At 40.7% G+C, this 17077-nt stretch overlaps 1 protein-coding gene across 1 annotated transcript in view; it reads right to left on the reverse strand.

The window, feature by feature from the left end:
- Positions 1-17077, reverse strand: part of LOC126260213 (solute carrier family 15 member 1-like) — a 212065-nt gene that overhangs the window by 13636 nt on the left and 181352 nt on the right. Inside the window, exons 13-15 of the mRNA XM_049957509.1 lie at positions 12979-13116; positions 2899-2998; positions 2591-2716 (exon numbers count right to left, since the gene is read on the reverse strand). Coding sequence (XP_049813466.1) covers positions 2591-2716; positions 2899-2998; positions 12979-13116 — 364 coding nt within the window. The remainder of the gene's footprint in view (positions 1-2590; positions 2717-2898; positions 2999-12978; positions 13117-17077) is intronic.

The raw sequence follows: 17077 nt of genomic DNA on the forward strand, positions 1-17077 counted from the left end.
TGAATGTGACTTACTGAACAGCTAGCGGTGAACCTTTCCAATCCGATGCTCAGATCCAAGAATCTTACCTGAAAGCACTTAGGTAGCAACTGGGTTATTCAATGATTCGCTTTGGAGATGAGAGAGTTTAACCATATCTCACGGGTCGAAGCAAGTCTGGCGACCCTTATTTAATCTGATTGGATAGTAAGGCACAGTAGACAATTAATCCGCGTCCGCCAAGAACTTTTCAGGTTAAATCCGTGGAGCAGTACGTCCCACCCTTGGTCTGACGCCCCGCACACAACCAGCAGTGCTTGGACCCTGGCCACAACCGGGACGCCACAGAAGCTTCGAGAATGGACAAAAGGAACGTTTCGGTTCTTTATCTGCTTTAGGCAGCATACCGGTACAACAATGATTTCAGACACCTTATTAGTTAAAACCAAAATGTCCGCAGGGGGTATAGTCAGGGAATAAAATGTTATTTATCTGCAGATGTCTTCCGTCCCTCAACTTTTTATTAATCTATTCGTTTATTTTTCATTTTATGTGTATGCAGATGTTTTCCATCGCCCAACTTTTTATTCATTGACTATCCACCTCAAGGGCACTAGGATTTTAACTAAGAAGGTTGGGCCGCCATAATCTTCGCCATGTTGTTTAACTTGTTTTAATGTTTATATGCACCTGATGGTGTGGTTAGACGCTATGAAACAGGTAGCGCCTTAATAAAATTGGTTCAAAGTGCAGCAAAATTCTGGCTACAAAATTCATTGCTTTCCCTCTACAGTTAGAAAATGTTTGGATACAGCATTGGTAATACTGTAAGTAAGCTATTTGTATGTTGGCAGCGCTGTAGACTATGTTAATATCGCTGACAGCGCTCTGCGCCCTCGGCAAGAGATTCTGTGGTTGGACGGACTAGAAGTTAGCGTGTGGATAGGGAAGTCTATGGACATCATATTCTTAGTGGAGACTCTGTGTTGGTAGGACATGCATTGTAAAGTGAGATGAAATGATGTGTTTATAAGAAAATACGCAAGGAAATGTATGAGGATGGATGTATGGTTGATAATTCTTGGGTAGTGGAAGTACTCACAACTATATAATTATTAGAACTAGAATGAGGTAAAATTTTCTAAATACGTTGTTTGCTCTTCAACGAAATCTTTCTTTTAGCTAACCATATGCCTCCTATTAGTTAGAGTCTATAGTAGCTAGCATCTTTGTATGTATCTGTCTGTTGTTGCTACTTGCTATAACTGTTTAGTTCGCTTTATGAGGATTTTCCGTGAGGTTAGTGACTTATGAAAAAGTAGGGGGTTTTCACTTCGGGATGCGTGATTTAAATGAGTTTAGGCAATTAACAGAGTTGGTGGTAGTTTCATATTTCTTTAATTTAATATTTTTTGGATTAGTATTATTGTTAGGATTTCTTGCAATTCAGAGCCATTATTTTGTGTTAATTATTGGGAGTCGTGTTGTCAATGTATAGTAGTCAGATGGCGTTGGGCTTGTATATTGTGGGTAATAAATTAATACTTTAAGTTTAAGTTGTCTTTGCCAGTGAAAATTCTGTAGGTCGGTTTTAATAAAAAAATAACTAAAGAGTTACTTTCAATACGTACCAGTATGACCCAGTATCAAGCTCATTATCCGTCTGGTAATGTCGTAATACGTTTTCTGGAAACTACGTCCTTTCGAAAGATGTTAATGAAACCATTATACAGAGGTCTTCTTCCATACTAGAGACAAATTTTGATGTTTGTGTTATCAGATTTTAAAGGTTGATCATACTTAACTACAGAATCTAATGTTTTCACTTTAGCAGATTGTTCAAAGAAGGTGTTATTTAGACACATTACTACTGTGTATCGAACCGGCAACAGAGAGTAGGCCTTTTTTCTTTTTCCCGGGCAACATTGTCACGCAAACTCACTTCATGGTTCGGGACCTTATTATCAGAAAATTGTAGAACCTAGGTATGGTCTATAACTTTCGTTTAGAACATTTTCACTTTATTCTTGAGAAAAATTGGAATGTTTATTGCGAGACGAAATATGTTTTGTCAAAATTTCGGGATAGGATTTCTTTTTCACTCCTCTAGAACAATTTCTGACCGCGCAATTTTAAATTATTTTGGAAGACGCAACAGGAATTTCAACTTTTAAATTTCTTTGCAAGTAGTAATCCTTTTCTTAACGTTCCACAGGTTGTCTGTTGCCACATTAGACTGAATGAGAGCTTCTCAGCTGGGCCATACATACTCGTGACGAACTGTGCGTTGTAATACTGTTCCAGAATGCAAACCCCAATCACTTTCCTCATGCGGTACTATTCATTCCATCTATTAGGTCAAGTCGTCTAGATCAACCTGTAATGATGTATCGTCGAATACAGGAGAAGATGATGAGTATCCCCCAATACGGTTCCAGGATTTGTGTAGACGGATCCTTCTGTAAGTACTCGCGCCCAGCAAATGAATCACTCTTTCCTTTCATTTTCAAAATCCAAGACGTCTTTGGTTTAACGCCCAAGAAACAATCTGCAATTAATTATTCACAGATCTAAAAAATACCTCACTATTAGCAACATGTGATATTTTTACCTGAGAATATGAAAATTCAAGTCCAGTGATGGAGAACATAATTTCCCCGGCTGTTATTACGACGTACTGTGGGACCAGCCATAACATATGTACCGAGTTTGGAGATGTCACTGTGTACAACTGATGCTGAAAGAGAAGTAGAAATGAGTAAACAATACAAAAATTATGTGTTAAGCGTAAGATAAATAAAAAAGCCTTAATATTCTGAACTCAAAAGTAATTTTAATTTTAGTTTGTGCTCATAGTTATCTTTCAATTTATCTACTAAGGCAATGGTTGTTTTCTACATTCGAAAGAAAATTACTTACATTTGTAGTTTCTGTTGTTTTAACCAGTACATAATTGTAAACGCCTCCAAATTTTAACTCCACGCTGTCTACTTTGCTGTTGTCCAGATAAACGTCATAACTGAAAAAAAATCAGTGTAATGTTCTCAGATCAGACATTTGTTACAATACTGAAAGCATTACACAAGGAAGCTAAGCGTAGCAATGCCTGACAGCAGGTCCTTACGAGTAATTGAGTGTGGCATTCCTCTTAGTCTACATTTAAACGTAAATAAATAAAATAACTGAATTTATATGTACAATTATTTATTGTTAACGTGTAGGATACACCAAATGCCACCATAACTTAATCAGAATTCTTGTGGAAGTTGAACCTGAGACTGGAAATTCTGGAAATTTGTGGAAAGTTCTGACTTGCATTAACCTAATCTAACTTGCACTAACTTACGCTAAGGACAGCACACACATCCATGCCCGAGGGCGGGACTGGAGCCGCACGCACCGTGGCAAGGCGCCTGAGACCGCGCGGCTATCCCGCGCGGCGTACCTGAGACTAGCTACAGGAAAACATAAGCACACATGGATGCCCTAACGCATCAAATACTCGTTGTTGTTGTGGTCTTCAGTCCTGAGATTGGTATGATGCAGCTCTCCATGCTACTCTATCCTGTGCAAGCTTCTTCATCTCCCAGTACCTACTGCAACCTACATCCTTCTCAATCTGCTTAGTGTACTCATCTCTTGGTCTCCCTCTACGATTTTTACCCTCCACGCTGCCCTCCAGTACTAAATTGGTGATCCATTGAGGCCTCAGAACAAGTCCTACTAACCGATCCCTTCTTCTAGTCAAGTTGTGCTACAAACTCCTCTTCTCCCCAATTCTTTTCAATACCTCCTCATTATTTATGTGATCTACCCATCTAATCTTCAGCATTCTTCTGTAGCACCACATTTCGAAAGCTTCTATTCTCTTCCTGTCTACACTGTTTATCGCCCATATTTCACTCCATACAAATACTTTCAGAAACGACTTCCTAACACTTAAAGTTATTTTTCTCCCCAAATAGCAAAGCTCCTTTATTACTTTAAGTGTCTCATTTCCTAATCTAATTCAATCAGCATCACCCGACTTAATTCGACTACATTCCATTATCCTTGTTTTGCTTTTGTTGATGTTCATCTTATACCCTCCTTTCAAGACACTGTCCATTCCGTTCAACTGCTCTTCCAAATCCTTTGCTGTTTCTGACAGAATTACAATGTCATCGGCGAACCTCAAAGTTTTTATTTCTTCTCCATGGATTTTAATACCTAGTCCGAACTTTTCTTTTGTTTCCTTTACTGCTTGCTCAATATACAGATTGAATAGCATCGGGGAGAGGCTACAACCCTGTCTCACTCCCTTCCCAACCACTGTTTCCCTTTCATGTCCCTCGACTCTCATAACTGCCATCTGGTTTCTGTACAAATTGTAAATAACCTTTCGCTCCCTGTATTTTACCCCTGCCACCTTCAGAATTTGAAAGAGAGTATTCCAATGAACATTGTCAAAAACTTTCTCTAAGTCTACAAATGCTAGAAACGTAGGTTTGCCTTTCCTTAATCTTTCTTCTAAGATAAGTCGTAGGGTCAGTATTGCCTCACGTGTTCCAACATTTCTACGGAACCAAACTGATCTTCCCCGAGGTCGGCTTCTACCAGTTTTTCCATTCGTCTGTAAGGAATTCGCGTTAGTATTTTGCAGCTGTGACTTACACACGCAATTCTTAATATTGTGGATTTCTACAACATTGTCAAAATCGTCGAAGCCATAGAGAAAAGGAAATTTATTGTTTGTCTTCGGTTGACTGAACGAGACTGCCAGCAGCTTGGTACAAATATCGTATCAGGTATTCAGAGAAATTAAAATATAAATATCTCATCTGGGTGTACTGCTGCGTCGTATTACAAAATAATTAAAATACTAAACCAACATTTCGGCCCAGATGCAGCGATCTTCATTAGGACAAAAACAAATTTATAACAATATAAATTGTTCGAACAATAATACAAGATTATTTTATAATGACCACATAGGTACAAAACTTATACGTATATAGTCTTGGCATGACATCAACTATAGATAAAATAGAATCTAAAAAAAGGACTCAACACAGATTAAGAAGCATACATCAGTATATTAAGAGTATGTAGGCATCCACAGAGAGTACACCAAATTTCATATACACAAGTTACTATCTCGAGTAAAATAATAAAGGCTTTTTAAACCTCATAATTCCTATGACAGAAAAACCAATAGCATTTATTGGAAGAGACACCTTCAATTCCACAAAGTTCTGTAGTACGCAGTTTTGCAGCGATCCGAAGAAATTGTGGGAAAACAGCAAGTACTTCGCATCTCCTTCTTTCTTATGACAGCTGCCGAAAGGAATATCTTTTTGCCTATCCGATACAAGCAGGAAGAGATTGAACGACGGTTGGTATGCATTCGTCAGTTCCTACCAAGGTGATTATCAGCTTCCTGCGCGCCTGAAATTTTCGAGACCAGGAGTGATCGTAATTACTGTTTCATTCGCAGTGTAGGGTTGACCTTTATGCAGACTATCAGATGAGCCTCACTAAAATCCTACGATGTTCTACATGTGAAGGACGTCTCTTTGTCTGTCATACAGTATTTTAATAACACCGTCCTTGTGAGACTTCAAGAAGATTCCATAGATGACCTGGAGTTAAGTAACTTGTCGGCTTTCTGAGTTTGATGACACAGAGTGTGATCTACCTCGTAAAAGAACACAATCGTAATAAAGAGAAGCAAACATTTGTGGCAAGCAGTGTTATAATAAGAAACTCCCAGACTCTTTTACAAACGCGAAAATGAAAAAAAAAATAAATTTGTTTACAACAGGATGCGTACTGGAGTGTCCCACAATTCAGTTTGATAATATGACGCCTTTAACCGCGCGTCTGTGCATATCACTCTAACGTTGCTTTTTCATCTAATTTATTAGTAGCTCGTTAAGGCTGTTATTACTGCCAACATGGCTTTAACTGAGATTTAATTAGAGCAAATCGTATCAAGAATGTTGGGGTTTGTTATAAATCTTCAGTGCCCTGTTGCCTTGAAACGCAATACTGTCATAAAACAGTTTCCAAACTGGAAATGAGTGTTTACTCAGTGCGCTTTTTGATTGGCCTTCATGTTATGACTTTTAATTGGTTGTTGCTTAAAGCTCAGTCATTGTTCCATAATTCACGTTACATCCTTGAGATAAATAAATATCTTGTACTTCACACTTTTAAACGTAGTCTGTGTGTTAGTCTAATGTATAAGCTATCTCCACTTCATATTTAATCCTGGTCTGTCCAGATGTTTTAGCATGATACAGTAACAAATATACACACAAACTTTTGCATTTATAACAAATGTCGGATTGAAAGGCCCAATCCTCTGTGCGTCCTCTCTCTGTCGATTTCCTTTTCCATATCATAATAATGTATGATGGTAGACTGACGTTCATTGTAAGGCCATAAACACTGTCCTTACACGAGTGGTCGACCTTGTCGTTGTGAACCAATCCTAAATCAGCCGGGGCTCGTAGAAGGGAGATTATCATACCTCTTCGTCTGTTTTGCAGTGATTCTCGTGTAATTTCCAGTAGACTGCGGTACCCCCCCCCCTCCCCTTTTACAATCTAACACTATTAGCAGAATCCGGATCTCATCTGGCGACCAAATCTGAGGCCTATTCAGTCGCTATTGTTTCCGCTGTCAAAATGGAACAAAATGGCGTAAAAGAAAATGCGTGGGATATTTCTGCTGAAGGACACGAAATGCTGATTCTGCTATTGAAGTCTCTTGTATGGAGAGCCATCAATATACATATGAACAAAGTGGGTCCAATAAAGATTAATGTAAGCACTGAAACTTGGACTGACTGTACCGAAGCGATTTTTCATAAAACTGCAATAGTGGTTATTGAGGTTTTCCAACAGACATCAGAATGGAATCACCAATAGGACTATGCAGCTATATTCTTGAATCCAACGGTCGATGGTACGGGTTGAGTTTATTTCTATCACCAGCAAAGGACGAACATTCCGCATATCCATTGTAAACTTCATAAGCGGAAGACTGTCTCTAATTTCTCGTAGGAGGGCGATTAATCGACTATTAGGCTACTGACCCTTCTGACAAACAAAATTTTCTTTTCAAGTACTGACATCGAAAACACAGTGGAATTTCAGGAACCTCTACTAGTAAGGTGTTCGTCGGAGTCGATCGCACTGAACTACTTCTACATCTGTACTCTGCAAACCACTGTGAAGTGCGTGGCAAAGGATACGTCACATTGCACCAGTTTTAGCGCTTTTCCCGTTCCATTAACGAATGGAGCGCGGGAAGAATGATTTTTAAACGCCTTCGTGAGCGCTGTAATTAATCTAATCTTGTCTTATGAGCCCTTCGTGAGCGATACGTAGGGAGTTGGAACGTATGTCTAGTGTCATCGTTTGAAGCTGAGTCTTGAGACTTGGTAAGTAGGCTTTCTCGGGGTTGATTACGTTTATCTTTGAGTATCTGCCAGTTCAGTTTCTTCAGCGTTCTGTGACAGTCTCCCACGGTCATACATACCTGTGACCATTCGTGCTACCCCTCTCTGTACACGTTCAATATCCCCTGTTAGCCCCAGAAATGTTCTAGGATAGATCGCACGAGTGATTTTTAAGCAATCTCCTTTGTACAATGATTGTATTTCCCTAGTATTCTACCAATAAACTGAAGTCATCTTTACTTACGACTGAACCTATGCGATCTTCTCATTTCATATCCCTACGAAGTGTTACAGCCATGTATTTTTATGAGTTACAGATTCCGACTGCGATTCATTGATATTATAGTCATAGGATATTCCATTTTTTAGTTTTGTGAAGTGCACAATTTTATATTTTTGAACATTCAAAGCAAGTTCGACATCTTTGCATAGTTCCATAAAATTTCGGAAGTGCAGCCGCATAATGTCAACTTCTTCTAATATTTCGGCTGAATATTGTCCAGCCACCTTCAGAGGCTCACTCTGAACATGGCTGGACGGTATTCAGCCGAAATATTAGAAGAAGAATTTGTGCTGCTGCGCTCCCGAGATTTTATGGAACAGTCTTTTCACCGCGAAAATACGAAGATGCACATCTTCGCATAGCTTTGAAATCTTATCAAGATCTGACTGAATATTTTCGCAACTTCTTTCAGACGGTACTTCATAAGAGATAACTGCATCTGTCTCCGAAAAGCCCGACGCTACTAGCTTTCTTCAGGTTTGGCGATTTCAGCTATTTCTCAGTGCCACTGCACTAATATCTGCGAGTATTTCGCTCGTCTAATCAGTAGTATAAGAATTAAATTGGGTCAACACTCCTGAGTTTTTCTTTCCTTTGCTATCCGCAACTTCAGTTCCGTCCTTGTCCTTGAGTGACTGGACCCTAACTCTGGTGCCACTAGCAACCTTCACATACGAGCAGAATTTCTTTGTGTTTTGTGAAAGATCATTCGTCACTATTGTGCATCATTAGTCATTGAAGACTTCACGCAGTGGTCTCTCGATAGCAACATTCATTTATTCTGCATCTCTCATGTACAGCCATATGCTTAGTTTTACACCTATTATCTAGTAATCTGTTTCTTTACCGGGCCCGTATACCATGGAGGGTCCCTCCCATCACGAAACGTTCTCCTCGATACATATCTATACAGTACATGGTCAACTATTATTTTAAACTTGAACCATAGTTTCCCTACGTGCTCCTGTCCTGAACTAAACGTTTCAAGTTCCTCTTTGAGATATGCCATCACTACTGCTTTACATAGTTTAATGATCATATAATTCTATTTGTTTTAGTTGCCCTTTGTACGTTGGTTATCATTGTTCAACGTTGCTGATACCAGTTTTGGCGTGGACATCCGCAAGAACCTCAGGTATATATATTGCCATTAGATCTAACACATTTCCATCATGAGTGGTGTTCCGAGATATTCGTTCTAGGTAGTTTTCAGAAAATGCAGTTAGAAATGTTTCACAGGTTGTCTCATCACGCCTATCACTAACATGGCTATAATTATCCCATCTGACTGTTGGGCAATTACAGCATGACTGGGGAACTTAAGTATATAGATTTTTTTCTAATGTTTTCGGTTACATCGGGAGATGAGTCTGGTGGTCGATAGAAGGATGCAATTAGATTTTATGTCTATCCCTGATACTGAGTCTTGCCCAAGCAATTTCGCAGGCAACTTCAATTTCTATCTTAGTGAATTTAAGTTTCTTGCTGATGATTCAAATGCAACACCTCAATTTCCCATTAGCCAACATCTACATCCATATCTCAATTCTGCAGTTCACCACTGAGTGCATGGCAGAAGATTCTGAGAACAGCTTTCAGACTATGGCTGGATCATTCCACTCTCCAAAAACAAATGTGAAATCGAACACTTACATCTCTCCGTGCGAGTTCGCATTCAGGGGAGGCAGTTGGCGACTGAAATTCTGTGAGAAGATCTCGCCACAACGAAAGACGTCTGTGTCTTAATTATTGCCATCGCAGCTCGGGGTATCATATCCGTGACACACACTCCTCTATTTCGCAGCCCTGCAAAACGACCTGCCCTTCTTTGACTTTTTCAGTGTCCTCCGTCAGTCCTACCTGGTAAGGATCCCATACCGCTCGACGATGCTCCAGAAGAGGACAGTCAAGCATAAAACAGGCAGTCTCTTTAGCAGATTTGTTGCGTCTTCTAACCACTTTGGTTTGTCTTCCTCAGAACGTTTCCAGTGTGATGATTACAATTTAAGATGTTTGCAATTTTAATTGCTCGGTATTTCGTTGTATCGACCACCTTTAAACGTGTGTTATTTATCGTGTAACCGAAATGTAACTTGTAATCATGTGGACGACCTCATACTTTTTATTGTTTAGGGTTAATTGCAACTTTTCGTATATACAGATATCTTGTCGAAATCATTTTGTAGTTTTATTCTGATGACGTTATTATGTGGTAAACGACAGTATTATCTACAAAAAGTCAGGGAAGGCTGTTAACATCGTTTCCCTAATCGTTTACATAGATTGAAAAAAAAAAAAAAACAGGTGGACGCCAGATGATCACTTCTGTTTAACTCTGTCACTTCCCGTGAATTATTACGAACTGTGTTCTTTCTCGCAGAATCTAGTCGCACGCCTGACAAGAAACCCCTTGAGTGTAAGTTTACAAAAGTCGAATGATGTTTACGGCATTCGACGCCACACGTATTTTCTACCATGCAACCACAATATTGGCTGCTAACGGCAACAAGAGATGGACTGGAGAGATCCAACGTTAAAAGCGGCATGAGGTTACGGAGCGTAGTTGGACTGCTTAGCCGACGAGTAACAACAGACCTAGTGGTGTTGATATAAGGCGGAGCAATGGCAACGATAAATGAAGCAAACATTGCATTATAGCTCCAACAACTGTTGGCGAAGTTGACATTTCGTCAGAAAGGAACTCTAGGAATTTCGCAGATTGAGAAAGAAGTAGCAGATTAAATATTAGCGTTTCTGCAAGATGCGTCAGTGGAATGTGTGGTGTCGTATACCCCAGACTGTGCGGAAAATGTGCATGAGCAGTACACTGATGAAGATATGTGTTTAACAAGTGAAAGTGATGTTGAAACAGGTGTACAACCATGTAGTTCATCATTGTTGTCGGACAGGGAGCCACAAATTCCGTCTCAAGTGAAACGTAGCAAAGGACAATCGTTGTTCAAGAAGCGTGTGCAAAACATAATTACGTACATGGGAGATCATCCACAGCCTAGCACAAAAAAATTATGAACGCATTTCGACTAAGTCCGCAGCATTATGACCGTGTAGTGCTAAGAAATGCTAAGGATATTCAAGGGAGGATAAGGCGCAATTGTTACAAAAACTGGTGTTTGCGCGTTTCAAGCAGGCTCGGTACAATATACTGGGTGTGCACCATAGTGACCTACTACTTTATGCACATCAAACTGCTCGCGACACAGATTACAGTGATTGCAAGGGAAGCAGTGGATTTTTGCAAACCTTCAAACAGTGCTACAGAATTGGAAGACGTAAGATAACGAAATTTCAAACAAAGCGTCAACTTGACGACGCACAGCATATTGCGGAATCAGCCCAAAAATTTGTAGATGAGATAAACAAACTTATCCCATCGTTCAATAGGGAACTCGTTTTCAACTCCGGCCAATCGAGATTTGAAGAGGAAATGCAAAAGAAAGGAACCCCGGAAATTAGAGGTACGAAGAGAGTTGTGTCAAGATCACTTAACATTAATGCCTTAACGCATTCACACACAATTATGCCGATTGATAACCTGGATGGTAGATTGGCTGGAAACTTATTCATTGTGCTGCGAAAAGTTGTAGGTGCTCTGCCCCCTACGATTCTTTCTCGTGTACGTGATGTTGCAAGGGCAGTAGGTAATATTTGCGTCCTAGCAACCAAGAGTGAGAAAATGGGCGTAAGAGAACTACAACTATAGTATGAGCCCTGCTTTTGGCCAATATCTAGTCAAGATAACTAGCTTTTTCTTGATTCCTGGTCTGCGTATCAAAATAATATTTATTTAGATCAAACTATCCCTCCTGAAAAGTGCAATTCATACCACCTGGAACCACTGGACAAATTGAGCCTCTGGATTTTTTTTTTGTTTACATTTTTTCGTGCGTATAAAACATGATATTTCACTATCTGCAGCTACAACTTAAAGGATAGCCAGTTTCACGACAAGCTCCGCGCCAGACTGCATGCCATCACATTCCATCAGTTCTCATCACCCCTTTACAACTATATGATTCTATATGCAGTCCTTAAGAGTGGATACCTAGATGAACGTCCTTCAAGGTTTGCAGCTACGAAGGGGTTCGCCTTTGATCTGGATGCTGCGAAACTTATTGATCACTGTGACACGCTATTTTTCAGTCGTTGTTCGTTGTGTAAGTTAATGATTTGTTTTGAACAATTTTTGAGGTCGACGGTGCCCATTTTGTGAAGTGTAACACATGGCCTACATCCCATAGAAGGTTGATCTCTGTATCTCCCGGACACTCATTTTCTGTTGACCTCCTGATGCACATGGTGAGTCATTAGCAGCTAATATATTTCCTGTCATGACTGCTAAAACAACGCTCTCAAATGAGTCTTACTAAAAATTGAACCTGCTACCTCGCACCAAAGGGTTCCTTGTGAGTTACAAGGCTTACTGCTAAAATTAGTACTTAGACGGTTGTTGATTTTTCTGGCAACCCTTCATGACTCGGTCACTACACTTTGTTTTACAAACGTTTCAAGATTTACTAAACATGTGTTCATAAACCTAGGATTTTAAACAGATACAAATTCTTTCAGTCTAAACGACCTCTTTCCGCAGTAGGTCAGATAATGCCCTACACGGTCCTGGACCCTGACACATGTTATCAAGGAAGAAGTGCAACAGTTATTCTGCGTCACACGAAATCCCTTCATAGTGGCCCAATTGTTACAAGTTGTGATGAGCAGATTAACTGTCTTCTGTTTCTTTTCCTGTCAGCTGCGGACGCATGAACAAGTGCACACACACACACACACACACATCGATAGCAATTCCTTAAAAAAATTAGTTTCCTTATATAGTAAGTTATTCTTTTATACTACATGGAGTATTCAGTATATGGCTCTCGGGTCTGCTATCGGCTCACGTTTTGTAACTTTCACAATCTTTCTCCGTGGCAACGGTTCGAGGTCGTCAGTTACTGTTAGCAAGTACCAACTTTTAGTAACCAGCAGCCACCACCTCATGAGGACGAACCGTTGTCTCGCAGAAATATTATGAACGTTACAAAACATGTTCCGGCGGCAGAACCGACAACCTTATAATGAAAGAATCCGTCGAGAAAGCCTCAAGAGTCACAACAGGGAGTATTTATTAACACCGAATAATTCGTTTCTATCTGTTACGTACCAGCTACATACAGATGTCATGAAATCAATTAATCTATTCTAGAAAAAACATGGGTATCACACATCGTTACACACGACTGTGAATACATACCTGCCGTCTACAATACTTGCTGATACTGAAGCATTTGTGGGGTCGTCTTCTGATTTAATGCTAACTGTCAGTCCTATTTCGTCTCCCTTTTTGAATGTGATTGTATGGGGAAGGGAGTCATAAAATAAGTACAGTATTCTGAAAGAAAAAAGACAAAGAATTTTTCGTATCACATACAATATCATAAAACACTGACATTTGCTGAAAGTAAAAATAAGGACCCTCACTGGAGTAGAGTTTTGATTGAAATTTTAAAAGATTAAATTCCCACCCGCCTAGTTAGTTTGTTTACAGTTAGACTGCTACATTCATGCGGGCGGTTTCATATACAACACAGTAAAGATCTCACAACTGTGCGGGCAATTTCATATACACACAGTATAGATTTCACAATTGTACTACGAAAAGGTGATATAGGCAAATTGTACAACATAATTGAAAAATGACAACGAACTAAAAGAAATGAAATATAAACAATTTATCACCAGAAAAGGAACCTTCACAACTAGCCACTATAAAAATAAACAGCAGTTGTCTTTACTTAATACGTCTATAGCGAACCGTAGGCCTACCTGTGTGAGTGTCGCTATGCATTTCAAGATTCCGGTATTTCCTTGTTATATTGCAGATCTAGAGCTTCCGTATCACGGGTCGATTAGTCACATCGATTGTGCCAGTGACAGTACAACATTCGTGACGGGAAGCAGGTTTTCCTGTTCATTTCTCTTTATTACATACGCCGAGAAAATACATTGCAGTAGGATACTTTCCTGTCTTACTCCGATTTGAATATGTTATCTGTGTGAAAGTGTTCATAGTCTCAGTTCAGGAATTTATGGCTGTGTTGAGAATGTGCAGCTCAGTCTCTGTTTTATTTTTCTATCAGTGGAATCTACATAATGTACTCGAGTCGAATAGTTTTCTCGTGTGGCTTATGAAAGACAATCCGTTGATCTCTTGATATAAGTTTCGTGTTCTATACTGTCGTCCATACACCATGTTCTGTAGATCTCATGACGAAGAAGAATCATTGGAAACATGGAACCAGTCGAGGCACGTATTGAGAAAATCGCCTATAGAAAACAACCGCTAGAAATCTGTGTTAACAGGTAACTTACCAGTCACCTTTAATATTTGTGTATGCTTAAACAGCTGTAGATGACAAACTAGTCAACGTAAAATCAAGTGTTCTGTCAAAAGCTGCTCGTTTTTGTCGGTATGGTCTGCAACAAAGTGTATTGCAGGTTATCCTGTTCACCAAGATATAAAATTTCATATCCCTGGTAATCAGGTAATTTGTAGAAAAAAGGTTAATGAGATATGCATTTAGTTATTACTAAAGTTTGAAGGCCGTCCAGTTTTTTGTCTTATGCCCGCGAATACGTTCTCAGTTATCTAGCACCATAATGTACAACTCCATTTATTTTTGTTCATTTAAAACATCAGGATCCATTAGAATATTTGCAATACTACACTACTGGCCATTAAAATTGCTACACCAAGAAGAAATGCAGATGATAACGGGTATCCATTGGACAGATAACATGTGATTACATTTTCACGCAGTTTGGGTGCATAGATCCTGAGAAATCAGTACCCAGAACAACCCCCTCTGGCCGTAATAACGGCCTTGATACGCATGAGCATTGAGTCAAACAGAGCTTGGATGGCGTGTACAGGTACAGCTGCCCATGCACCTTCAACACGATACCACAGTTCATCAAGAGTAGTGACTGGCGTATTGTGACGAGCCAGTTGCTCGGCCGCCATTGACCAGACGTTTTAAATTGGTGAGAGATCCGGAGAATGTGCTTGCCAGGGCAGCAGTCGAACATTTTCTGTATGCAGAAAGGCCCGTACAGGACCTGCAACATGCGGCCGTGCATTATCCTGCTGAAATGTAGGGTTTCGCAGGGATCGAATGAAGGGTAGAGCAACGGGTCGTAACACATCTGAAATGTAACGTCCACTGTTCAAAGTGCCGTCAATGCGAACAAGAGGTGACCGAGACGTGTAACCAATGGAACCCCATACCATCACGCCGGGTGATACGCCAGTATGGCGATGACGAATACACGCTTCCAATGTGCGTTCACCGCGATGTCGCCAAACGCGGATGTGACCATCATGATGCTGTAAACAGAACCTGGATTCATCCGAAAAAATGACGTTTTGCCATTCGTGCACCCAGATTCGTCGTTGAGTACACCATCGCAGGCGCTCCTGTCTGTGATGCAGCGTCAAGGGTAACGGCAGCCATAGTCTCCGAGCTGATAGTCCATGCTGCTGCAAACGTCGTCGAACTGTTCGTGCAGATGGTTGTTGTCTTGCAAACGTCCCCATGTGTTGACTCAGGGATCAAGACGTGGCTGCACGATCCGTTACAGCCATGCGGATAAGATGCCTGTCATCTCGACTGCTAGTGAGACGAGGCCGTCGGGATCCAGCACTGCGTTCCGTATTAGCCTCCTGAACCCACCGATTCCGTATTCTGCTAACAGTCATTGGATTTCGACCAACGCGAGCAGCAATGTCGCGATACGATAAACCACAATCGCGATAGGCTACAATCCGATCTTTATCAAAGTCGGAAACGTGATGGTACGCATTTCTCCTCCTTACACGAGACATCACAACGACGTTTCACCAGGCAACGCCGGTCAACTGCTGTTTGTGTATGAGAAATCGGTTGGAAACTTCCCTCATGTCAGCACGTTGTAGGTGTCACCACCGGCGCCAACCTTGTGTGAATGCTCTGAAAAGCTAATCATTTGCATATCACATCATCTTCTTCCTGTCGGTTAAATTTCGCGTCTGTAGTATGTCATCTTCGTGGTGTAGCAATTTTAATGGTCATTAGTTACATATATGTATTTGTGTGTGTGTGTGTGTGTGTGTGTGTGTGTGTGTGTGTGTAGTTCAATGTTTGTGTTGTACGACGATGAGAGAAGGGAGAGGGTGAAACTCGGTGCCGGCACACTGCCTGCTCCTCGCGAATAGCACCAAGGGGCCCCTCCAAGCTTAACGTACGGATTACTATCAGCGGTGTCACATGCCCTCAGTTCAAGAGACACTGCGAAGAAGTTCGGTGTCTAAACCAGGACACTGGCGTAAAGTCTGGTGATCAAGAACTTTAGGCCACCACCTCTCTTCCCCTCGCTGGCCAAATATTGGCACCGAAACTTTTTTCCACCACCAGGATTAGAACCAGTTTACGCCTGGGTCGAGCACCCCAAGCATGCGTTGGCGACCTTTTTTTAATATTTCATTTTGTTCGTTATTGTCTGTTGCATTTATTCGGGGCGAACGTTCATCGTTGATCTATTCACTCGGTTACTTTTTTATTATAGAGGGTAGATAACCTTTTGACCGAACACGCTGAGCCACCGTGCCGGCTTTCTCGTGTCTTTATTATATTGTGGCTCCGGATATCTACAATTGGCCTACATGAAATGTATCTGCAGTTGCGAAAATGAACAACCATCAGCCGTGTAAGGGAATGACGACAATGTGCCGGACAAGGACTCGAACCCGAATTTCCAGCTCTTCCATACGAATAAGTTCCTGCGCCACAACGTGTACTCGTACACACATTAAATAATTCCCGTACATTCGCTGCCTGGTATCGGCGGATAAATACGGTATTGCAGTGATCGTGTTGTTGAGAAGAGCGATGCAAGAACAACAACAACAAATTCAACAAAAAGTTTCCTGGTAGGTCTACCTAGAAATTTGTTGTTGTTGTGCCTTCAGTCCGAAGACTGCTTTGATGCAACCCTCTATGCTATTCCATACAGCGCAAGTATCTTCATTTCTGTATAGCTACTGCAAACCACACCCATTAGAACCTGTTTACTGTAGTGGCTTCTTGGACTTCCTCTACAATTTTTCCACCCACAGTTCCCTTCAACACTAAATTAATTACTCCTTGGCTCAGCATGTGTCCTAGGAATCTATCCTTGCTTTTAGTCAAGCTGTATCTTTCTTTTTCAACTCGATTATTAATCATCAGATAAGTGGAAAGCGTACATTGAAGGCCTCTTTCTAGGGGAAGAGTTGTCGGTGTGACAGAAGAAGGAACAGGAGACGACATAGAAGA

The sequence above is a fragment of the Schistocerca nitens genome, chromosome 5, assembly GCF_023898315.1.
Source record: "Schistocerca nitens isolate TAMUIC-IGC-003100 chromosome 5, iqSchNite1.1, whole genome shotgun sequence".
Classification (NCBI taxonomy): domain Eukaryota; kingdom Metazoa; phylum Arthropoda; class Insecta; order Orthoptera; family Acrididae; genus Schistocerca; species Schistocerca nitens.